The 25,307-nt window shown below is 42.3% G+C and overlaps 1 protein-coding gene across 1 annotated transcript in view; it reads left to right on the forward strand.

Moving 5' to 3' along the window:
- Positions 1 to 25,307, forward strand: part of LOC120936885 — a 218,120-nt gene that overhangs the window by 145,970 nt on the left and 46,843 nt on the right. Inside the window, exons 45-47 of the mRNA XM_040349651.1 lie at positions 1,921 to 2,040; positions 17,702 to 17,872; positions 21,944 to 22,017. Coding sequence (XP_040205585.1) covers positions 1,921 to 2,040; positions 17,702 to 17,872; positions 21,944 to 22,017 — 365 coding nt within the window. The remainder of the gene's footprint in view (positions 1 to 1,920; positions 2,041 to 17,701; positions 17,873 to 21,943; positions 22,018 to 25,307) is intronic.

Here is a 25,307-nt window from a genome sequence, read left to right on the forward strand (position 1 = left end):
AATATTTCATTATCAATTAATCTTGCTTGTATTATATACTTGCTTATCTTTTTAGATAAAGTTGTATCCTCTGTACAAAAACTCTACTGAAAAACTCATAGGGCCAGATTCTCGTAGGAGCGCGTATGTTTGCGGTGGCGTAACATATCCGATTTACGTTACGTCTCCGCAACTTAGACGGGCAAGTGCTGTATTCTCAAAGCACTTGCTCCGTAAGTTGCGGCGGCGTAGCGTAAATCGGCCGGCGTAAGCCCGCCTAATTGAAATGTGGGACAGGGGGGCGTGTTTTATGTTATTCTTCTGTGACCCGACGTGATTGATGTTTTTCACGAACGGCGCATGCGCCGTCCGTGGAAATTTCCCAGTGTGCATTGCTCCTAATACGCCGCAAGGACGTATTGGTTTTGACGTGGACATAAATTACGTCCAGCCCCATTCACGGACGAGTTACGCAAAAGAGGCTAAATGTTTTAATTTTGTCGCGGGAACGACGGCCATACCTAACATTAGTGCGCCGCACTTACGCCATCATTTAGCAGGGGTAACTATACGCCAGGAAAAGCCTAACTTAAACGGCGTAAATTTACTGCGTCGGCCGGGCGTACGTTCGGGAATTTGCGTATCTTGCTGATTTACATATTTCGCCGTGTAAATCAGCATACACGCCCCTAGCGGTCAGCTTAAAAATGCAGTTACGATCCGACGGCATAAGAGACTTACGCCTGTCGGATCTAACAGATATCTATGCGTAACTGATTCTAAGAATCAGGCGCATAGATACGACTGGCCGGACGCAGAGATACGTCGGCGTATCTGGAGATACGACGGCGTATCTGGAGATACGCCGTCGTATCTCCTCTAAGAATCCGGGCCATAGTTGCTGACTTCTAGCCAAAGTCCTCGCTTATAGATTGAATGAAGAAATTACTACTATTGTACGGTCAGACCAAACTGGATATATCCCGGGCCAATCCATATCAATGAATCTATGTAGACTTTTACTAACATCAAAGTCAAACATGATAATAAGGGCTCTAGCCACTTCAGCCCCAGAAGATTTTACCCGCTTCCTGACCAGAGCAATTATTTAAAATTTGGCACTGCTTCGTTTTACCTGACAATTGCGCGATCATGCAATGCTGTACCAAAACAAAATTTGCATCCTTTTTTTCCCACAAATAGGGCTTTCTTTTGGTGGTATTTGATTACCTCTGCAGTTTTATTTATTTTTTTGCGCTATAAACAAAAAAGTGTGACAATTAGAAAAAAACAATATTTTTTACTTTTTGCTATAATAAATATCCCTAAAAATATTTTTAAAAAACACATTTCTTTATCAGTTTAGACCAATATATATTCTTCTGCATATTTTTGGTAAAAAATCGCAATAAGTGTATATTGATTGGTTTGCGCAAAAGTTATAGCATCTACAAACTATGGGAAAGATTTATAGCATTTTTATTATAATTTTTTTTTACTAGTAATGGCAGTGATCTGCGATTTTTAGCAATACTGCGACATTGCGGCGGACAGATCGGACACTTTTGACACAATCATGTGCAAGGAAAATTAAAGAATGAAACCCCATTCACTAATCTAAGTGAATTTTCCAGATTTCTTTCACTTAGCTTAGTGAATGAGCTAACTTCAATTAACCAATCATGAACAAGTAAAAGGCCTTCTTTTTTTTTTCCTTGTACATCATTGTCCATATGCAAGGGGAAATGTTACTTTGTTTCACTTTATTCACTAAGATAGAGCAACATTTTCTTTTCAAAGTGAAAATTCCCTTTGAAATTAAACATGATGTCATTTTTTTGTAAATCAGTTCAAAGAAAGGCATTAAAAAAAAACAACCCAATAAACTTTTACCATATAAACTGCATTTGTTTTTAATTGTAAATGTTTTTCTCTAACAAGGCGATGGAGTCACATGCACTGATATTGATGAGTGCCAGGGCAGCAATTCCTGTTCAGCAAACGCCAACTGTACTAACACACCTGGCAGTTACAGCTGCTCCTGCAAAGATGGATTCACAGGTAACTTAGATAAATAAGGTCTTATGTTAGTACGAGTGACTAGTTTTCAGAAAATATAAAGTATGAATGTTCAATGATGGGTTAAAGGAATTGTAAAGGCAGAAGGTTTTATTCTTATCTTAATGCATAGAATTCTATGCATTAAGATAAAAAACTTTCTGTGTGTAGCAGCCTCCACAGCCCACCTAATTACTTATCTGAGCTTCATCTCTCTCCAGCGATGTCCACAAGTGTCTTAGCCATCCGTTACCCTCCCCTTGATTGGCTTTGACACAGCAGCGGCTCCATTGGCTCCCATGGCTGTCAATCAAAGTTAGCCAATCAGGGGAGAGAGGGCGGGGCTGGGTCGGGGCTCTGTGTCTGATAGACACACGGAGCCGTGACTCGCCTCGGGTGCCCCATAGGAAGCTGCTAGCTATGGGGGCACTCGTCAGGAGGGAAGGGCCAGGAGTACCAAAGAGGGACCCAAGAAGAGGAGGATCCAGGCTGCTCTGTGCAAAACCAACTGCAAAGAAGAGGTAAGTATAACATGTTTGTTATTTATTTTATTTTTTTAAAACAAGACTTTACAGTCATTTTAATCTTCCTTGTATGATATACGGATTTATCTTTTTAGATAAAATTGCATCCATTGTACAAACATTCTACTGAAAAACTCAGTTCAAAGGGGTAAAATCAGGTAGAGGGGAAGCTGTAAAAGCAGGAAGTAGGAAAATGTTTATGTTTTTAAATTGCCTCTTAAATTCTCTTAGGATGTGTTTACACTGGGAATGGTTTAAAGCGGAGTTCCACCCAAAAGTGGAACTTCCGCTTAATCCACTCCTCGCCCCTTTACATGCCACATTTGGCATGTAATTTTTTTTGGGGGGGAGTGGGGGCTTCAGGAGCGGGACTTCCTGTCCCACTTCCTCCTTCCGCCGAGGGGCTGCTAAGGCGAATATTCTAATCGCCTTTTGGCAGCCCCTCCCTGTAGGCGATCGCCTGGGACACGTGACAGGATGGCGCAGCGCCTCTCGCTCATGCGCAGTGGGTGCCCGGCCGTGAAGCCGAAAGCTGTCACGGCCGGGTGCCCACACTTAGAATGAAGATGCTGGCCGGAGAGGGGGGGAGAGGAGCGGAGCCCCGGCCAGGGCATCGCTGGAACGTGGACCAGGTGAGTGTATGTTTATTAACCCCCCCTGGCGGTGTTCCCGAGTCTGACTCGGGGTGAGATTTTTTGGCTACGATCGGTAACCCCGAGTCAGACTCAGGCTCGCCTCGCAGAATCCACAGGCTTGGTTTACTTACCTTGTCCCTCGATCCAGCGATGTCACCACGCTGTGTGAGCGAGCGGGACCTCGCTCGATTCACACAGTGTCCTCCTGTGCCGCCGATCTCCATTCCCTGCGACGTTACGACGCACGGGAGCGGGGAACGGCGCCAAATTCAAAAAGGTAAACAAACACAATACATACAGTATACTGTAATCTTATAGATTACAGTACTGTATGTAAAAAATACACACCCCCCTTGTCCCTAGTGGTCTGCCCAGTGTCCTACATGTACTTTTATATAATAAAAACTGTTCTTTCTGCCTGCAAACTGTAGATTGTCCATAGCAACCAAAAGTGTTCCTTTATGTCAAAAATGGTTTTAGAGCAGCTAGAAAACAGTGATAATAAATTATAATCACTTGCAGAATTGTGCGATAGCGATTTGTGGGGAAATTCGTCATAAAAAAATAAAAGTAATGACAGCGACAATTCTGCAACTGAGCAAATTTCAGTGTTTTTGAGTTGATTACATTATTGAATAATTTTTATTATAATTATATTATTATTGGTTATAATTTTTTATAATTATTTATTATATTATAATTTATAATTTTGTTTTTAAAAAAAATTCATACCCGGGATGCCTACTAGACTCTTGTTGGTCAGATTTAAGTGAGTTATTCCTAAGAATTACAGGCCTACAGTACAAATCACCAAATTTCCTTGCAAATAATGGTACCGCTTTCAGCACCTTTTTTCTGAAAGAATCATGCCGCCAGGGAGGTTAAAAGACAGCAGCTACACTTTTTGTAGCTGCTGACTTTTAACCACTTAACCCCCGGACCATATTGCTGGTCAAAGACCAGAGCACTTTTTGCGATTCGGCACTGCGTCGCTTTAACTGACAATTGCACGGTCGTGCGACATGGCTCCCAAACAAAATTAGCGTTCTTTTTTCCTCACAAATAGAGCTTTCTTTTGGTGGTATTTTATCACCTCTGCGGTTTTTAGTTTTTGCGCTATAAACAAAAATAGAGCGACAATTTTGAAAAAAAATTATATTTTTTACTTTTTGCTTTAATAAATATCCCCCAAAAATATATAAAAAAACGTTTTTTTCCCTCAGTTTAGGCCGATACGTATTCTTCTACATATTTTCCATAAAAAAAACGCAATAAGCGTTTATTGATTGGTTTGCGCAAAAGTTATAGCGTTTACAAAATAGGGGGTATTTTTATGGCATTTTTAATATAATTATTTTTTTACTAGTAATGGCGGCGATCAGCGATTTTTTTTCGGTACTGCGAAATTATGAAAAAATCAATGAAAAGAATTCATGGACAGCCGCACACCAAAATAAACCTAAAAAGGTAGCCTTTATTGGTGTAAAAAGGATAAAAAGCACTACAAAGCACAGCACAGCAAGCAGTGGGGTAAAAACTGACGCGTTTCGCACAAACAATCAGTGCTTAGTCATAGCTAAAACATAATAAAATGTATTCTGAATATATACTGACTTTGGCTGGGTTCACACTTGTCCGACAAACGGTCCTACATTGGGAGCTCATGTAGCATGACGTGTGAAAATCAATGTTTCCCTATGAGAGCTGTCTTAACTGGTCCTACACAAGTTGGTCCGACTTTGAAAATGCTCCCTGTACTACTTTTGGTCCTACATTGATCTTACTTCAGCCCATTGAATATCATTGAAGTCGGACCAAAGTAGTATCCTGTTCATGAAAGTAGGATGGATGTAGGACCAATGTAGGATAAATGTAGGACCAATGTAGCAGAGCAAAGTAGGATGAAAGTAGTGTAGTAGTGTGAACCCAGCCTCAGGCTGGGTTCACACTTGTCCGACAAACAGTCCTACATTGGGAGCCTCATGTAGCATGACGTGTGAAAATCAATGTTTCCCTATGAGAGCTGTCTTAACTGGTCCTACACAAGTCGGTCCGACTTTGAAAATGCTCACTGTACTACTTTGGTCCTACATTGATCCTACTTCAGCCCATTGAATATCATTGAAGTCGGACCAAAGTAGGAGCCTTGTCCTAACCATCCGACTTTTGACATCTGACATGTGATTACAGCAGCAGTAAAAGGAATTTATCTCACTCTGGGATTGTTTTGATTGGTCAAAGAACAAGTCAGACTATCACAAAGTCGGATCAAAGTAGTATCCTGTTCATGAAAGTAGGATGGATGTAGGACCAATGTAGGATCAATGTAGGACCAATGTAGGACCGATGTAGCAGCGCAAAGTAGGATGAGGCTGGGTTCACACTGGTCCGACAAACGGTCCTACATTGGGAGCCTCATATAGCATGACGTGTGAAAATCAATGTTTCCCTATGAGAGCTGTCTTAACTGGTCCTACACAAGTCGGTCCGACTTTGAAAATGCTCCCTGTACTACTTTTGGTCCTACATTGATCCTACTTCAGCCCATTGAATATCATTGAAGTTGGACCAAAGTAGTATCCTGTTCATGAAAGTAGGATGGATGTAGGACCAATGTAGGATAAATGTAGGACCAATGTAGCAGAGCAAAGTAGGATGAAAGTAGTGTAGTAGTGTGAACCCAGCCTGAAAGTAGTGTAGTAGTGTGAACCCAGCCTGAGGCTGGGTTCACACTACTACACTGCTTTCATCCTACTTTGCTCTGCTACATTGGTCCTACATTTATCCTACATTGGTCCTACATCCATCCTACTTTCATGAACAGGATACTACTTTGAAAAGCTCAGTAATATAGGTTGATAAAAATCAGTCTATTGGTACTGTCCCAGCGCTACTATGGGTATTGACCAATGCGATTCTGGTAAACCCCAAAAAAACGCCAGTCATCAAATTAAATGTGGAGCAGTATAGCAGCTATTATATACAGGGTAAAACTTATTAAAAATATGCCTATGTCTTCAATGATCTATTACATTAAAAGTATAAACATTAACAGCGCTTGATTCAAGCTAAACTTGCTAGAATATAAATGTGTTACCACATCCTGCTCAAAAATGGTTTCTTATTGGAGTGACACTTGTATGAACCACCACTACAATGCACTTCAAAAATAAAATCCAAACCTCCAAGGGTTAAAATCCTCTCAATAGTCCTTATTAAAATTGAATTAATCGTAACAAAAACAAGATGCAAGATGAATTAAAATAAAATAGAATTGCGTCTATAGTCCTTTAAAACATATTAGTTAATTTCACTCAGCAACTCTAGAAACTTGCAGCTACTCTAAATCCAAAAACCAGGCTAAATCTTTCAAAGATAATGCTGTAATGGCTGTGCTGTTGCATGCATTGACACGTAGGGATCCCCCTTAAAACCTCACTCACCAGATGGATGTCAAAACAGGCATGGAATGCTGGCTCTATGACTGGAGTGTATGATGGTTCAGCTGGATCTCTCCCCTTCCTTCTGCTGCCGTCTGGTGGGTTCAGGTAGTGCTCAGATGGATGCAATCATGAAATGACATAAAGAGATCTGGTGAGTGAGGTTTTAAGGGGGATCCCTACGTGTCAATGCATGCAACAGCACAGCCATTACAGCATTATCTTTGAAAGATTTAGCCTGGTTTTTGGATTTAGGACTGTCAAGAGTAGCTGCAAGTTTCTAGAGTTGCTGAGTGAAATTAACTAATATGTTTTAAAGGACTATAGACGCAATTCTATTTTATTTTAATTCATCTTGCATCTTGTTTTTGTTACGATTAATTCAATTTTAATAAGGACTATTGAGAGGATTTTAACCCTTGGAGGTTTGGATTTTATTTTTGAAGTGCATTGTAGTGGTGGTTCATACAAGTGTCACTCCAATAAGAAACCATTTTTGAGCAGGATGTGGTAACACATTTATATTCTAGCAAGTTTAGCTTGAATCAAGCGCTGTTAATGTTTATACTTTTAATGTAATAGATCATTGAAGACATAGGCATATTTTTAATAAGGATACTACTTTGGTCCGACTTCAATGATATTCAATGGGCCTGAAGTAGGATCAATGTAGGACCAAAAGTAGTACAGGGAGCATTTTCAAAGTCGGACCGACTTGTGTAGGACGCTACAAGACACTCTCATAGGGAAACATTGAACACAGAGCAATCATTCAAACACTTTTTGTAAATTTATCAATATACATCTATGCCACTTTTTGCACATATGTTTGGAGTCTTTATTGTTTGTTTCACAACAAAAAAAATGTTTTTACTTTTTATATTTGCCGCTGTATATATAGTATGAGTCTTATCATCCAAAATTTATATTTATTAATTTATGCACACACTCACTTTCAACACACTTCCTACATTGATTATATAGTGAGATTTATGTGTATTAGAATGTCTGATCCACATGGAAATGTTTCCTTTACAACTAAGTGTTTTGTCATAAATGCATAGCAACTCAATATATATATATTGGTTATATTTTAAATTTTACTTATGTTATGACACGAAACGCGTCGGGGAGACTCCATTGCTGCCTTATCTTTATTTACTATATGCGCTGTAACTTCATTTCACATGTAAGTGCAATTACTTATTAAATCTCAGCATTTTTTACGGTATCATGCTATGTTGCCTCCTCTCTTCCTCTCCATATCCTTTTATGATTGAAAACATACCTGAGGGCAATATGTATGTTATACAAGCTAATGCCTATTCAATACCTGGGCAAATACATCTCTGGTGAAGAGCCATTGGTCGATTCCTTGTTCCTAAAGTGATCCCTTTGGAGTTCATATTGATCGTTAAGTCTGTTTGACTCATGAAATTAATGTTTCTTTGAGTCCATGATTTCTGGTAAGCCTGCATCTTTAAAGGTGGAGGGTTATTTCACTGCACTTTAAGAAATTACTTTCAGCTGAACTTTGTTTCATCACTTCAACGTTTGAATCATAATATATCCATGACACATGGTTGATGCTTTGTCACTCATAGTCATATATGGACATTATATCACATGGTGTATTTTTGTACATTACTTCTAATTTTTGTGCGATTTCACTGGATATTTTTACGTTTTGCTTTTCACTATTATTGTTTTCCAACTTTATGTTAATTTGAATATTAGTATTTTATTATACATTGTATTTGTTTAAGCGCTACACTTTAACCCACACATAGGTGTTGGTGTTGCCACAACATTCTAAGCCCTCACAGTTAGTCTTGGTGGGCGCTGGAATGCCCTGCTGTGTGAACTATTATATCAAGAACTGTAATTACATGCCATTGTTGAACAGTGGTAGAAAATTTGGGCCTTTGGTGCTGGCGCTGGTGCCACAACACTGTAAGTCCTCACAGTTACTCTTGATGGGTGCAGGAATGGGCCCTGCTGTGAAATATTAGATTAAGAATTGTAATTACATGCCCCTGTTGAACAGGGGCAGAAAAATTGGACCTTTTGTTGGTGGTGGTGCTGGTGCCACAACTCTGTAAGCCCTCACAGTTACTCTTGGTGGGCACAGGAATGGGCCCTGCTGTGAAATATTAGATCAAGAATTGTAATTACATGCCCCTGTTAACCAGGGGCAGAAAAATTGGGCCTTTGTTGTTGGTGGTGGTGGTGCTGGTGCCACAACTCTGTAAGCCCTCACAGTTATTCTTGGTGGGCACAGGAATGGGCCCTGCTGTGAAATATTAGATCAAGAATTGTAATTACATGCCCCTGTTGAACAGGGGCAAACAAATTGGGCCTTTGTTGGTGGTGGTGGTGGTGCTGGTGCCACAACACTGCAACCCCTCACAGATACTCTAGTTGGAGCGCATGAATGAGCCCGCTGCAAAGTATTGCATCAAAAATTGTAATTACACGCCCCTGTTAAACAGGGGCAGAAAAATTGGGCCTTAGGCACTGGTGCTGGTGCCACAAACTGCAACCCCTCACAGATACTCTAGTTGGAGCGCAGGAATGAGCCCGCTGTAAACTATTGCATCAAAAATTGTAATTACACGCCCCTGTTAAACAGGGGCAGAAAAATTGGGCCTTAGGCACTGGTGCTGGTGCCACAAACTGCAACCCCTCACAGATGTTCTAGTTGGAGCACAGGAATGAGCCAGCTGCAAAGTATTGCATCAAAAATTGTAATTACACGCCCCTGTTAAACATGGGCAGAAAAATTGGGCCTTAGGCACTGGTGCTGGTGCCACAACACTGCAACCCCTCACAGATACTCTAGTTGGAGCAGAAAACAAAAAACTGCGCTAATGTGTAGGTAGTTTAAACTAAAAGTAGGCAGCAGCTGGCGTGCGATACACAGACAAAAAACAAATTAAAAAAACAAAGCCGCGCCACAGAACACTGACAAATGTATACTCAGGATCTGATATGAATCAAGTCCATAAAAAAAAAACAATCCATAAGAACAGTAATATTCTTCATTAGATGTGTTCATGCAAAATTGGGAATCCTGGAAGTTAACACCACCAAAGTAACATGTATCAACACAATAAGTGATCCCTTCACCGGAGATATGAGGCTGCTTACCAGAGGGCCATCTCCTATGCGCAGTCGGCTATAGCCCAGCCACGGCCTTTGTGAACTCACAGGGTCATAGGGGGAGACAGGTCCCTGAAAGAAATCGCCAGGTACACTCTCAGGCTCATCCGATAACGGGAATAGAAAAAAGATTGCACCATAGCATAATTCCGTATATAGTGTGGCATTTATTAAAACGTAAATGTACTTACAAACAAACGATTAAAAACAGCGTATAAAAAAGTGTGCCGGCTGGCAGATACAAGGAGCCCTTCCTCCTTATTTTTGGTGCAAGCTGGATTACCCTGTTTTGCCTGAAAGCCTGCATTTCTCACTACAATTTGAGTTTTTCTAGACGGGATTACGCTATGTGGCCACTTCTTTCTCTTATCTTTATATACAATTGACACACTGTGAGAAACTCTGCCTGGGGATCGCACTTCCAGCACAGCTCCCAGTTTCTTTCCATTCATCCATCCTACAGAAGATATGATGACCGGCTAACGTGTTACTCTGCCAAGGATCATTTATGACATCACTCATTCTAAGCCTTCTTCGACTTTCGGTGGCATATGTCATCTTAAGTCAACGTGCTCCGGTAAGCCTGCATTGCTTTCGGTGGTGGGATTATCACATTAGAGAATTCGGTGCGGAGTCCTCTGGGTCACTGAGGACGACATGATCCGCAGCCACCTCGTCCCAGCCACATACAAGTCCATGGGTTACTTGGGAGTGATTGATCCCTTGAAGAATGCTGCTGAGTGCTAGGCTCCACCTCCATGCTGACACAATCCTCCTTCTCCTCATCCTCTTCCTGAGTGATAGGCGGGCAAGCAGAAACACTGTCTGGATAAAGGGGGCCTTGAGAGGTAAGGAAGTCCTCCTCTTCCTCCCTCTGTTCTACCTCAAGGGCCCTGTCCATTATTCCATGCAGCGTGTGCTCCAACAGGTGAATAAGAGGGACAGTCTCACTGATGCATGCACTGTCACTGCTCACCATCCTCGTGGCCTCCTCAAATGGTGACAGGACAGTGCATGCATCCCTGATCATGGCCCACTGGCGTGGGAAAAAAACCAAGCTCCTCTGACCCTGTCCTGCTGCCATATTGGCACAGATATTCATTGATGGTCCTTTGCTGCATGTGCAGCCGCTGCAGCAAGGCCAACGTAGAGTTCCACCTGGTGGGCATGTCACAGATTAGGCGGTTCTTGGGCAGGTTGTATTCATTTTGGAGGTCTGCCAGCCGAGCACTGCCATTATATGACCGTCGGAAATGCACACAGACTTTCCTGGCCTGCTTCAGGACATCCTGTAAGCCTGGGTAACTGCCCAAGAACCGCTGCACCACCAAGTTAAGGACATGAGCAAACCAGGGCACATGGGTCAGTTGTCCCTGTCGCAGGGAGGAGAGGAGGTTGGTGCCATTGTCGCATACCACCATTCCTGGCTTAAGCTGGCGTGGTGTCAACCACCTCTGAGCCTGCCCCTGCAGAGCTGACAGAACCTCTGGCCCAGTGTGGCTCCTGTCTCCCAAGCAAACCAGCTCAAGCACCGCATGGCATCTCTTTGCCTACATTTCTGCGTAGCCCCTTGAACGCCTACGGAGCACCGCTGGTTCTGAGGACACATGAGCACAGGAAGAGGCCACAGAGGAAGAAGAAGAGGGGGGGTGGAGGAGAGAGGTGTGTCACAACCAGTAGTAGCATTTTGGAGGTGTGGTGGTGGCAGAACAACCTCCAACACTACTGTATCTTGTCCTGCGTCCTTCCCAGCTGCCAGCAGAGTCACCCAATGTGCCGTGAAAGATAGATAACGTCCCTGTCCATGCCTGCTGGACCATGAGTCAGCGGTAATATGCACCTTACCACTGACCGCCCTGTCCAGCGAGGCATGGACATTGCCTTCCATGTGGCGGTAGAGAGCCGGAATCGCCTTCCGTGAGAAAAAGTGGCGCTTGGGAACTTGCCAATGAGGTACCGCACATTCCACAAATTCCAAAAGGGGGCAGAATCTACCAACTGAAAAGGCAGCAGTTGAAGTGCTAAGCTAGCATTCAACCACTGGGCATGTGGATGGCTGGGAGAGAACTTCTTTTGGCGCTGCAGCAGCTGGGGCAGGGAAATTTGTCTGGTACAATCTGCCATCGGTGTGCCGATAGTAGATTGCCCGCAAGTAATTGGCTGTGACACACCTAATTCTACACCTTCAGTCCTATCAGTGCAGGCTTCAGAGAGGACTGAAGATACAGTATAGTGGGGTTGGAGATCCCAGCTGATGAGGAGCTAGGGGAGGTCCGCTTTGTTCTTTGGTGTGGGTCTTTGAGGTACACTTGCCAACGAACTGCATGGCAGGTCGACATATGTCTGGTCAAGCATGTGGTGCCAAGCGGGTGATGTTTTGGCCACGCGAGATACGCTTGAGACATATGTTGCAAATAGCAGCGGTGCGATCTGATGCACTCGTCTCAAAAGGCCCACACCAAAGAACTTTTGGAATAACGCTGAGAGAAAGCAGCACCCTGCACACGCATAGCTCTGCGTTGTGATGCAGTCGGTGTGCTGCCCTTAAGCTGGCCCCTGGAGGGCATACTGCCTCGTTGGAGATGTGCCTGTGCCTCCTCCTCCTCTCTCCTATCAGGCACCCACATAGAGTCAGTGACCTCATCATCCCCTCCCTCCTCATCACTGTAGAAAACCTGGCAGTATGTTGCAGCTGGGGGGAACATGACTGCCAGATTGCTGTCCTTCTTGGGCACCCCCTCTCTCTGGGCTCATGTTACTGCCTTCCTCTAGCTGTGTACCATCATCGGAGCCTTCAAAATGTTGCGCATCCTCATGCAGCATATTCCCAACACTGTGGTCAAACAGTTCGGGGGACTCCTCAGGAGGACATGGTGGGGCTAGGGAAGGAGTGATTGATGCCATTGAGCAGAGGGAAGAGGCCGCCTTGGCAGCTGCTTTGCCAGACAAAGTAGCCTGAGCCTGGGTGAGAGAGGATGAGGAGGATGAGGACGGCTTGGTCACTCACTCTACCAAGTGTTCGGCATGTTGCGGCTCAACACGGCCAGCTGCCAAAAAAAGGACAAGCGTGTATCACGGCCACGTGCTGATGAGGATGCACCGTGTCCACGACCAGCACTGTTGCCTCTAGACGCAGAGCCTGCTTGCCCTCTTTTATCGGCTCGTGACTCTCTGCCTCTCCTTGTCCTTCCAGACATACTAATGGCCTGCACACTGCAGAGGACCACGTAGCTTTAGGTTTACACTGCAGAGGACACAGGCAGTACACACACCACGTAGCTTTAGGTGAAAAATGCAGATGACACAGGCAGTACACACCACGTAGCTTTATGTGCAAACTGCAGAGGACACGGGCAGTACACACCACGTAGCTTTAGGTGCACACTACAGAGGACACAGGCAGTACACACACCACGTAGCTTTAGGTGCAAACTGCAGAGGACATAGGCAGTACACACCACGTAGCTTTAGGTGCAAACTGCAGAGGACACGGGCAGTACACACCACGTAGCTTTAGGTGCACACTGCAGAGGACTCAGGCAGTACACACACCACTTAGCTTTAGGTGCAAACTGCAGAGGACACATGCAGTACACACACCACATAGCTTTAGGTGCAAACTGCAGAGGACACGGGCAGTACACACCACATAGCTTTAGTTGCACACTGCAGAGGACACAGGCAGTACATACCACGTAGCTTTAGGTGCACACTGCAGAGGACACAGGTAGTACACCACGTGAGAATTCTGCAGCTAGCACAATCACCTGCCAGTAAATTAGGAAGAGCGGATCTAGCTATACTATACAGTGTATAAATATATATACAACACCTGGGATGCATATATATCCTCTACACACTGTAACTTTAACTGACTAGCCAGCTTGCTCTATATACCTAAAAAATTACTCTCTCTCTCTCTGTCTCTCACCACCACGTCGCAACACACTACAAAAGGCCGACCTGCAGGCGGCCTTTTATATTGTGGGGCGTGTACTAAACCCCCTCAGCCATAATTGGCCAAAGCCACCCTGGCTTTGGCCAATTATGGCTCTCCGTTTTTTTGCAATCTGTGATTGGCCAAGCATGCGGGTCATAGTGCATTCTTGGCCAATCATCAGCCAGCAATGCCCTGTGATGCCGCAGTAAATTATGGGCCGTGACACGCCACTCGAATTTGGCGCGAACGGTCCGTAACGTTCGTATTTCGACGAACGGTCGAACATACAATGTTCGAGTCGAACGTGAAGTTACTCACTACTTCTCTGGCAATACTCTGGTTTATTTTGGGACTTATTATTCACCAAACTTTATCTTCACTTTCTTGGCAAGCAATTTGTCTTTTTTTGGGAGTTAACCCTTCACGGATTTGCTTTTGGAATTAACTCTTTACGGACTTGTTGTGTTATTTTTGGACTCTGCATTAGTTTTCTTTTTAATACATTTTTCATATATCATTTGTTTACATTTCAAGGTTTAACATTTATTTCACACATGGTTTTAACCACATAGCGCTGTACTCTTTGCATTTTTTGCTATCTATCCTATGTTTTTTGTACTGAACTTAAGTGCCAGCTGCTTTCTTATACACTTTATCATAATTTCCTTTATTATGTTCTTAAATTAGCGCAGCGTTAGCCTTAGAGCTTCTTTTTTGCTAAGGTCACATGTGTTGCAGGGTAAAGTGGAGTCAGGGCGCAGCCGGGGGGAGGGCGGCAAAAGTCCTTGCACCAGCCCTGGTGGTCAGTGTAGTGATGTGTAGTGGTCAGTGTGTAGTGGTGTGCGGGTTAGTGGTCAGTGGGTAGTGGTCAGTGTGTAGTAGTCAGTGTAGTGGCCAATGTAGAAATCGGGTAGGTCAGTACAGTGGACAGGTAGGTAAGTGTAATGGTCAGTCTAGGAATCATGTAGGTCCGTGTAGAGGTTAGTGTAGTGGTCAGTATAGGAATCAGGCTGGTCAGTACTATTGTAGGAAAGGAAAGGGACTCAGGGAGTGCAAAAAGTCCGCAGGTTAGGGGGGTGCAAATTTCTTGCCTTGCCCCGGGCGCTGACAACCCACGCTACGCCACTGAGTATGAAAACTCCTCCTACAAGCTTTTCTAGGAACTGATAGAAGTCACAAGACTGCTATATACGGCTGATGAGAAAGGGTATTTAGCAGTTTATATTTACTTAAATAATTGCATTTCCATGTTCCTTGTACTGTTGGAGACCAGATATAGTGAATGTAGGGTCATGGGATTATAAACAATTTAAAGTCTCTTAGGATGCGCTCACACTGGGATGGGTTTAAGTGAGCTATGCCTTAGTTCACTTGTTCCTCCTTCCTACTCACCTGCTTGTCTACACCCACACTAAACAAGTGGTCTTGGACACACTTATGTCATCTCTCCTACTAACCAAACCAGTGATCCATGCTTATGTACACAGTTTTTATGGAGAGTTAAGTTGTCTGGCATGGTTTGAACTTACACTGCAGGTAACAGTTCCAGACCACAAGTGAACAGTGCCCGGGACTACCTTTTCCAAGTGGTCCTGGACTGGGTACGCTTAATTGTTACTGGATACGGCTGTAACAAGCAAACTGACCCAAGGGGCTCAACCGTCCCCAGGACCAGTTCAAAGTTCCAGTTTCAGTGTAACATTAAGGCTTTTTAAAATTAATTTCAAGAAATGGAACAAAGAACTTGTTCCCACCGCCTATATGCAGATATGTGGCCACTGGGTGGGCAGGCTTTAATGCTGAGTGGCCACATATAAGAGTCCAAAGTGAATGGTTTTCTGTGCTTAGAGCGTGCTTACTGCACACTTCCAGCACAGTAACTGAAATGTCACCGCAAGCTCCCGATGTACTGTATCCTTGCGATCATGTGACAGCTAATCATAGCGGTCACATGATCTGAATGCCCACCTCCTCCTCCTTCCTTTTGGATTCTCTTATAAAGGAGTGGTGATGGGAAGGGGTTAATACTAAAAACAGGTAATTATTCCTTAGGTTGCCCAATCTCTATTTGTTTTGATTTTGCTGTAAATCTTTACCCGGTTGATTGCTTTATTTTTCAATATTTGAATGAAAAAATAAGTATCATTACATTATATATGAGAACTTTCACCTAATTATTTTTTTATAAGGAGTCGATTTATCTCAACGAAGATTATTTAAACTTTGTACTAAAGTGATCAAATAGTCTAAAGCAGAAACAAACATATCATGCAGTGTATGTAACATGCAACCATTTTCCAATGGCTGATCACCCAGCTATATACAACATGTCAACCAGAGACTGGTTTATCTCTTTTGGTTGAAAGAAAATCACCAAGTTGACAAACACAACCTACCAGCAACCGCACATATTGACACCATGACTTTAAAAGTTTGGTGATCTGTTCCCATGATCCTTCAGGCTATTTTTGCAATTGAAAGTGGTTTAAGTTGCCTAAAATAGACAGGACGTGTACTCAGCATAAATTAAATTGCAGTGGAATTTACATTTACTCACCATGCTCAAATGCAAATGAAGCCCCTTTAACTCCACTTTCCACAACTCCCTGGAATATTGGGCATGCTCAACGAGTATTAGTTGTTCATCTTCCCTCAGCTCAGGGAGGCCACACCTGTTGAGGTAGTGGTAGCTGGGCAGTTGACCTGCAGCCAAGTGAATGCTCCTCCATTATCAGAACCAACGAGCGGGCAGCCAGGCCAGAGCCTAATAATCTTCATACAGTTTACTGAGTGAAGATTCTAAACTTCTGTAGTAAATAGAATAGCTCCAAGCTTTGTCCCGCCCATTAAGCGGCAGCGTGTTGCTGATTCCCAATTAGAAGTGTGTCCCGACCTGCTAGCGTTGATTGGCTATTGAGTAAGATTTGTCCCGCCTCTAAGGCAGTAGCGCTTTATGATTGGCTATTGGTGAAAGCATGCCCCTCCTCTCAGACCGTAGCTGTGTGTTGGGATTGGTTCTCTCTCACCTACGTCTTACGCTGTTTTCAGGGAAGATGAAGCCACAGCGGAAGAAGCATGGTGAGCTCTGTGTATACACACACTCAAAAACTTGCAAGAACGCTAACACCTCTATAGTTGCCATTCTATATTGTATCTAATTGTTTAGGTTCTTAAAAAACCATCAGCCAGTTTCTGGGCTTTGTATTTTTTTTTGTATTGCTGGATCTTCACTCATCCAGCCTTGCATCCTAATATTCACAGTTTCTTTGAATTAACGGTTCATTATCATTAGAGGTGGGGCATGCTGGGACTTGTAGTCCTAGGGGGAGCCCCGGGATGGACTATAGGAGTCAATACAGAGGAGACACCCCACCACACATCACCCCCGCTCAACAACCTTTACCCGCGGCATCCCCCCCCCCCCGCTCAACAAGAATGTTGGGAGGTATGCACCCTACCTATGCCTAGGAATCTACCGCGCATGTGTCAAAGCCATTTTGAGCATGCGCGGGTTTCCACAGCGACAGGTAAGTATACACACCTTCGGATTTCTCGGCAGGAAAACACTGCCGAGAATCACGACGAGAAAATAGAGAGCAGGTTCTCTTTTTTTCTCGTCGAGATTTTAGGTAGTTTTCTTGACAAGAAACCTGAAAGCTTCGTACATACGCTCGGTATACTCGGCAAGAAAGCTCTGCGCTGAGTAAACCGAGCATGTGTACAAAGCTTCAGAGTTAAATACTATCTGTTCTAAGAAGATAAGAGACATGCACCTAAAACTAAGATGTCAATCTTACCTGGAACTGAGTTTTAAATCTTCCAAACCTTGATGAAGTGCTACCCATTAGGCCTGTTGCACTAGAGCCGTAGAATCATGTTGCTTCTCCACATGATCTTTAATAAGTTCCAGCATGTTCAGTATGAAAATAAACTAACCAATAAGCTGTTTTTATTTATCTACAGGGAATGGCACTGTGTGTATTTGTAGTGCATGTGACTCCAATTATTGCAGCAATGGTGGAACATGTACAAGAATCCCGCCATCCTGCAATCCTGTATGTCAGTGCCTTGATGCATACACCGGTGAAAAATGCACAGTAACAAGGGACAGATACCCGGCACAACTGAATCCAGGTAAACAGCTTAGATTTACATTTGTATACTTGGCCTTAAAACCTTAAAGCTGGATACACAGTATACAACATTTGCTATCGATTTCCTTCAGATTCACATTCAACTATGTAGTGCAAGGACCTGCCTGAATGCATACACATCGAAAGTGTTTAGGTTTGACCTTATATTATGTGGTTTTGGTAAATATAAAGGAAAACAATTTCATAGTGTGTATCTAACTTTACTTCAGTTTTTTATTCAGTTTTGGATAGGGTACAAAAACATTAGACACTTGTCAGGTTTGTAATTCTATGTGTAACCATTCAAGGGAGATATTTATTGTTTCCTGTCCCTGAGACACTCATGGTAGAGAAGAGGGTAGAGAAGAGGGTGTGGTTGCTTGCAGGTAATATGGTGGGTGCTTTTTGTTTCTTGTTTAGGCATCTATCAATGATCAAGTCTGCAAAATGTTGCACCTACCTCAATTCGTTAATCTTTTTTGTGCATAAGCATTTTTTATTCACAAACCCTCCTAGATAGTATTTTCTTAACCACTGTACAGGTATAGACAAAACAAAAAGCTGTAACAAACATCTGGTGGCTTGCACGTTTTCGATCTTCTTTGAGCCTTTTTGAGTTCTTTTGAGCTTTTCTGAGCTTTTTGGGGCACTAGCTCCTCTCAAAAAAAGTGTTTGGTGTTTTTTTTTCTTCCTGTAGGAACATATGCCTGAAAACACCTGAAAAAGCCATAATGTGCATGGACACATTGGCTAACATGGAGGGGAGTTCCCAGGCAGAAAAAAATAGGAGCTCAAAAGATCTCAAAAGCCTGTAGGAGCCGCTTCATTGAGCTGCAGTGTGTATGAGCCCTAAGTCAGGTTTTTCTTTTTCTTTGTGACCCTTGCTCTGACAGGGAGTGATGGCAAATTCCCTCTATAGGGATAAGCTAAAAACCTGAATGGCACTTTAACTCTTTCCCTCTCTATTCAAAATGAAATAAAACATTTTGACTGGACTTAAGCTTACTCACAATGGTCTCCGGTAGCAAGGTGGATGGTCCCTTAGTGGCAACAACTTTTCTTCTACCTCCGACCATGACTGATTCCCCGTCCGTTGGAACTGTTACTTCTGGTTGGACGACAAGCCGCAGTCCCAACCCTACGCTGATTTTCCTGCTTCTGGCCCTCAGACAGCCTAGCAGCCAGATGTCCCCAGGATGGGCACATTTACATCACCCACTAGGAGAGTGTTTTTCTGTTTTTACTCCTTTTTCGCCATTTTTGGCACATGTATTGTGTTGGTGCATTGTTTTTGTATTTTGTACATTTGTTGCTTTTATATGCACCTAGGTGCGCATTGTGTGGTTATATTAAGTGCCTAGTTATGTATGCCTTGTCCCATTAAAGATCAAATTTTTACATCTATACTATGTTTGGCTTATAAAGTCCCACCCAGGGGGAATATTCTCTTTTGTTACAGGATAGGCCTTAGGTTTCTGGCCCAGCAGCCCGGGGCGATACAACATATGTCCACCCAGACAGCCGTCCAGGTGGCACAAAACCCTGATCACCTGACTCCGCCCAAATAAATAGGTTCTCCCAGCAGGCCAAGGGACCCAAGAAAATCCCTGCCCATTGGCTGAGACACCCCATTCATTCCTAATCTGTCCTTGCAATGCCCTTGTCTTATCTAATCTCACCAGATACCAGGCCACCTAATGTCAGAAGAGAGAAGTGCAGCTGGCCAAGGCAACTATCACTTTTCATCTAAATTTAATAGCAACCCTGCCTAAACATCAGGGTGCGACATTCGCAAACATCAAAATTGTGGTTGAGTGCTTCTATGTGTGGCAGCTTTGCTTAGCTCTCATAAAGGTTTGATTTACTTAGCATTGGCACTTTTTCTGTAGTGTTTTACAGGACGCATTGTACAATTTCTTTGCCTACATTACTACTATACCCACACAGTAGGGTTAATTTAAATGTTGTTTAGAACTTAGTATTTTTGTTCCAATATAAAGCAAGCATAGGCGTGCGCACTGGGTGTGTCGGGTGTTCCTGGGCACACCCCAGGGTCTGAATGTGTTTGAGATAACTCCATTTTGGCACCCCTGCTAACCTGTAGTGCTGTGAGAGGGACTATCTCTCAGTTGGATGCCGATTTCCTGGGAGAACTGCAGCTACTGGCTGCGGAGTAAGCAGTCAGGCAGATGCATTTCCTGATACTGACTCTGTAGTTCCAGCTACAGCATCCCTGACATCTGCATTTCACTCCACCAGCTCTCAGTTGAAATGCTGAGATGCTGAAGCCAGGACTTTAGAGGCAGCATCGGATAATTCCTGACTGATTTTTCTACAGCTGGTGGCTGCAGTACTGACATGAGTAAGGGGTTACCAGAGCCCATCCTATGCTTCGTGTTGCCACAAAAAGCTTGAAAAGGGAAGACTGTGGACATGCCCAGCTGCTGCTTCTACAGCTAAAAGATGGAAGTAAAAGCACAGCCCAACAGAAAGGTTTTACTGCACCCCAACCGCTAGTGTGAACAATTAAATGTTTTTTTTTTTCACATTGATAAGTGCTTAATTAATTAAAACATGTTTTAATACATTTTAAAATGTTTGTTTACATTTATTTCTAAAAGTGCACATGTGTATATGTGTGGGTGTGTATATATATATATATATATATATATATATAATATATATTACATATACACATACATGTGTGTTTGATCTTTGGGGTACACACCCTAATGTTATTGGCTGTACACGCCTATGATAGCAAGCTCTCCTCCTCATAGGCTAAACCAAGTCTGAAACAGGAGAACAGCTCAGTTCCTGTGAAGGTCTCACATACTAGTGAGATGATGTCTTGTGTATTGGGAAAGAGACTTACCTGAAAGCTCCTGCAACCCAGCCCCATTAAGCCCCATGCAGGTTGGAGGGAAAAAACAGGAGAAAAATACTGTAGGAACTAGTTAAAGGCTGTTTTTGGTGACCTTCTTCTGAAATTGCTAGTTACCTGACTGTGTTTCGTGTAAATGAGAGTCAGAAATGTGTTGGCATTTTTTATTGTTATTGTGTTTTATTTCTATACTTGTATAAAAGTGTTTTAGCCATAGGCGTCCTGTGCCGGGTGTGCCTGGGCACACCCTAATCACCCCATATGCATTAGCATTATCCAGGGGTGGCACCAGGTGGGTGGTTGGGGTCCCAGTGGCCAGTGTAAATGCCCCCATTATATTAAAGGCTAGGTTCAACTGTAGTAACACATTTCATCTATATTTAGGATGTAACAAAATATGCTTCCAATCAACTGTCTCCACCATCAGAGCCTCCTGCCTGTGACAGCAGGTGGCGTTCATGTGTGTTTGAGCTTTGGGGTGCACACCCTAATTCAATAGGCTGTGCACACCTATGGTCTCAGCATGACAGCCAGGACAATCTTCTGATGCCGCGTACACTTGGTCGTTTTTTGTGATGAAAAAAAACATCATTTTTTTTCATGAAAAAAAAACGAAGTTTTTCAAACTTCATTTTAAAAACCGACGTAGCATACACACCATCTTTTTTTTTAAAGAGCTCTAGCAAAGCGCGGTTACATTCAGCATGTACAGCGGCACTCTGTTCCATTCAAGCTTGCGTCATAACTTGCTTCTGAGCATGCGCGGGTTTAAAAACGTAGTTTTAAACGTCGTTTTAGCTACACACTGTGTTTTTTTATGACATAAAACACGACGTTTTGAAAAACGACATAAAAAATTGAAGCATGCTCGAATTTTTTTTTGTCGTTTTTCAGAAGACATAAAACAACGTTTTCCCCACACACAGTCATTTTAAATGACATTTTTAAAAATGTCGGGTTTTTTTTCATCACAAAAAACGACCGTGTGTACGCGGCATTAGAAGGAGAGGTCAGCAAGCCTGCACAGTTCTTTCATGTTTCTTTCATGAACTTTCTATCATTCTTTTCAAAAACTAGAACCTGGTCTACAACATATACAAATAGCCCCTTAGTTTAAAGATTATTTCATGTGATTTTTGTTAATGCCAAGTAAAGCTAAGGATCTAACTGCTAATTTCCTGTTTACAGGTACACGAAAAAGGTCTGTGTATGTAACCTTTACACATAATGAGAACTTTTTAGAAGAACAAGGTTATAATAAGGTATGTGTATTTTATAATAATAATAATAATAATAATAATAATACATCTATTGAAATAAATCTAAATAGATCTTCATGCAAAACATTAAAGTGGAGTTCCACCCATAAATATAACATTACATCAGTAGTTTTAAAAAAATGTCATTAGTCCTTTACGAATTTTTTTTTTTTTTTAGATGCCTTCAAAGTGTTGTTGCTAGGCAGAATAGTTAATCTTCCCACTTCCTGCACCTAGGTGCTTAATGCTTCCTAACCTACACCGCACAGACTCCTGGGAATGTAGTGGGTGTAACTTTCCAATAGTCTGTGCACTCCCCAGTCTCAAAGAATCATGTGACTTGGACAGCACAGGTGCTGAAACCTGATCTGACACTGCTTGTGCAGCACTGAGCATGTGCGAGGTCTGCAAGGCTGAAATCCAGGAAGTTATACAGTCTGGCTTCATGATGCCCACACTTAAGATGGCCCCAGTCAATTTCTATTTTATAAAGTGTCTAAATGCTGTAACAACCTAACAAAACGGACCTTAGTCTACAGACTAACTTTACTAGAATACATTAAGCTTGTGTATTACAGGGGTATTTATATTTAAAAAGTGAAATTGTGGCCGGAACTCCGCTTTAAGTAAAAACATTGTAGTAAAAAATAATTAAGCACAAAGTTGCTAAATGAATATCACTAAATTCTTAAATGCATGGTTGGTTGGCTAATGAGGATAAAAAAAAATTCACAAGGGAATCCGTTAATGTTGTCAAAATCTTATAGACTACTAGGCAGTTCTGAAACCATCTGCATAAAATAACTCTATCATACATAAATATACATACAGCTTGGCTTAGAACACAAGTGAATGAGTCCGACAAGGGACATACAGCTTTCCATGTGTATAGTTCCTACAGCTCTGTATGAAGTGAGACAGCCTAGCAGAGCACAGCTTTTTCTAAGCTATCTTTTAAGGAAGTATAGATAACTCTCTGATCTTTATACAGTATGTGATGCAAATTTACCCAACTGTTCTACTCAAGTTATAATTCATGATTAGGGATGAGCCCGATGTTCGAGTCGAACAGTCAACATGGCTAAGTCCATGCCCCACACTATGTAATTCTGCATACATACAGCTGTACATAGTTTAATGAATGAAAGCAGCAACATGACATTTAGAAAGGAAAAAATGTCATTTAAAACTGCTCGCAGCTGTAATGTATTTCCAGATTTCGGCAATATAGATAAAAATCATTGAAAAAAACAGCGTGAGCCCCCCCCCCCCCCAGTCCATTACCATGCCCTTCAGGTCTAGTATGGAAATTAAGAGGAACCCTGTGCCAAAATGTAAAAAACAATGGCGTGGGGGTCCACCCCTAAAATTTATACCAGGCCCTTCAGGTATGGAATGTTTTTTTTATGGCATAGGGGTCCCCCCCCCCCGAAATCCATACCAGACCCTTATTCAGGCACACAACCTGGCAGGCCGCAGGAAAAGGAGGGGGGGACGAGAGAGCGCCCCCCTCCTGAACATGGAAATAAGAGTGATACACCTAAAAGGACACCTTAATGTTGCCAACATCACAGTATATTGGAACTAGAAAGAAAAAGTCCCCCCAACAGAGTACACAGGGGACTTTAAGGGCAACTATATAGAATGATAGATATATGTATATAATAAAGTAGAACATTTATTGAAAAGTATATATATTTTTAAAGTTGGTGCATACATCACCAGATAGCACATCGATAAAAACAATGAATGCAGTGTGGTCAGTTAATATTGTTTGTCTCCAGCTATATCACCCCACGCGTTTCAGGATCTCACATCCTTTATTCAGGGGCATTTCATAGGGAGATTTAGAAAACATAAACAATCTATATATATAAAACTCAACGTGTGTGTGTATGTATGTTCCAGCATCACGTCCAAACGGCTAAAGATATTAACATGAAACTTGGCACACATGTTACTTATATGTCAGCAACAAACATAGGATAGGTGGTTTAACCCTTACCCACCCCCATTTGCCATGGTCTGGGTTTTTCTTTAAAGTCCCATTCAACTCTATGGGAAATACATGTTACTTCATAACTTCCAAACGGCTGTACATATTTCGATAACACTTGGTCACATGTTATTTATATGTCCACTTAAACTATAGGATAGTTAATTTATCCCTTAACTACCCCCATTTGTGAGGGTTGGGGTTTTTGTTTAAAGTCCCATGCAAATCAATGGGAAATGTATGTTCCCACATAACTTCTGTACGCCTGGATATATTTCAATAATACCTGGTACACATATTACTTATATGCCAAATAAAAATATATGACAGTTAAATTAACCCTTACCTACACCCTTATATAAAAGATGGGTATATTTATATTACTATGATTTTCCTCCCCAAAAGGTTAAGATAGGAAGACCGGGCAACGCCGGGTATTCAGCTAGTCTATAATAAAGAATAACACAGATTTAGGATCAAACTGGAATGAGCATCATAGGAGATCAGCACTTACCGATCCAATGAGATCTGCACTTAAAAACTGCCAGTAAGTTAGCAGAGATATAAATATACACGTATGTGTGTGTGCGCACATGCAGAGATTACTCGTGCATGGGTTCAGAACACAGGTATCTCTGCTAGGGTCCCAAGGAGAGCCAGAGCTGGAGCCCTTTTTATAGTGTCCTATACTTCTAGGAGTTCCCAGAGCAGGTATAGGGATGCAGATCTTGGAGATTTGTAGATGAAATGATTTTTATCTGTATTGCCATAGGCTCCTGCTGAAGTCAGTCACATCCTGTAAGGCTCCATAAACACTGAAGCTGCTAAACTGTAGTTTATTGGCGTTTTGGCTTTTTTTTAACCACTTAAGACACCCGGACCAAAATGCAGCTAAAGGACCTTGCTCCTTTTTGCGATTCGGCACTGCATCGCTTTAACTGACAATTGCGCGGTCGTGCGACGTGGCTCCCAAACAAAATTGGCGTCTTTTTTTCCCCACAAATAGAGTTGTTCTTTTGGTGGTATTTGATCACCTCTGCGGTTTTTATTTTTTGCGCTATAAACAAAAATAGAGCGACAATTTTGAAAAAAATTCAATATTTTTTACATTTTGCTATAATAAATATCCCCCAAAAATATATAAAAACATATTTTTTTACTCAGTTTAGGCTGATACGTATTCTTCTACCTATTTTTGGTAAAAAAAATCGCAATAAGCGTTTATCGGTTGGTTTGCGCAAAATTTATAGCGTTTACAAAATAGGGGATAGTTTTATTGCATTTTTATTAATAATTT

The sequence above is a fragment of the Rana temporaria genome, chromosome 4, assembly GCF_905171775.1.
Source record: "Rana temporaria chromosome 4, aRanTem1.1, whole genome shotgun sequence".
Lineage (NCBI taxonomy): Eukaryota > Metazoa > Chordata > Amphibia > Anura > Ranidae > Rana > Rana temporaria.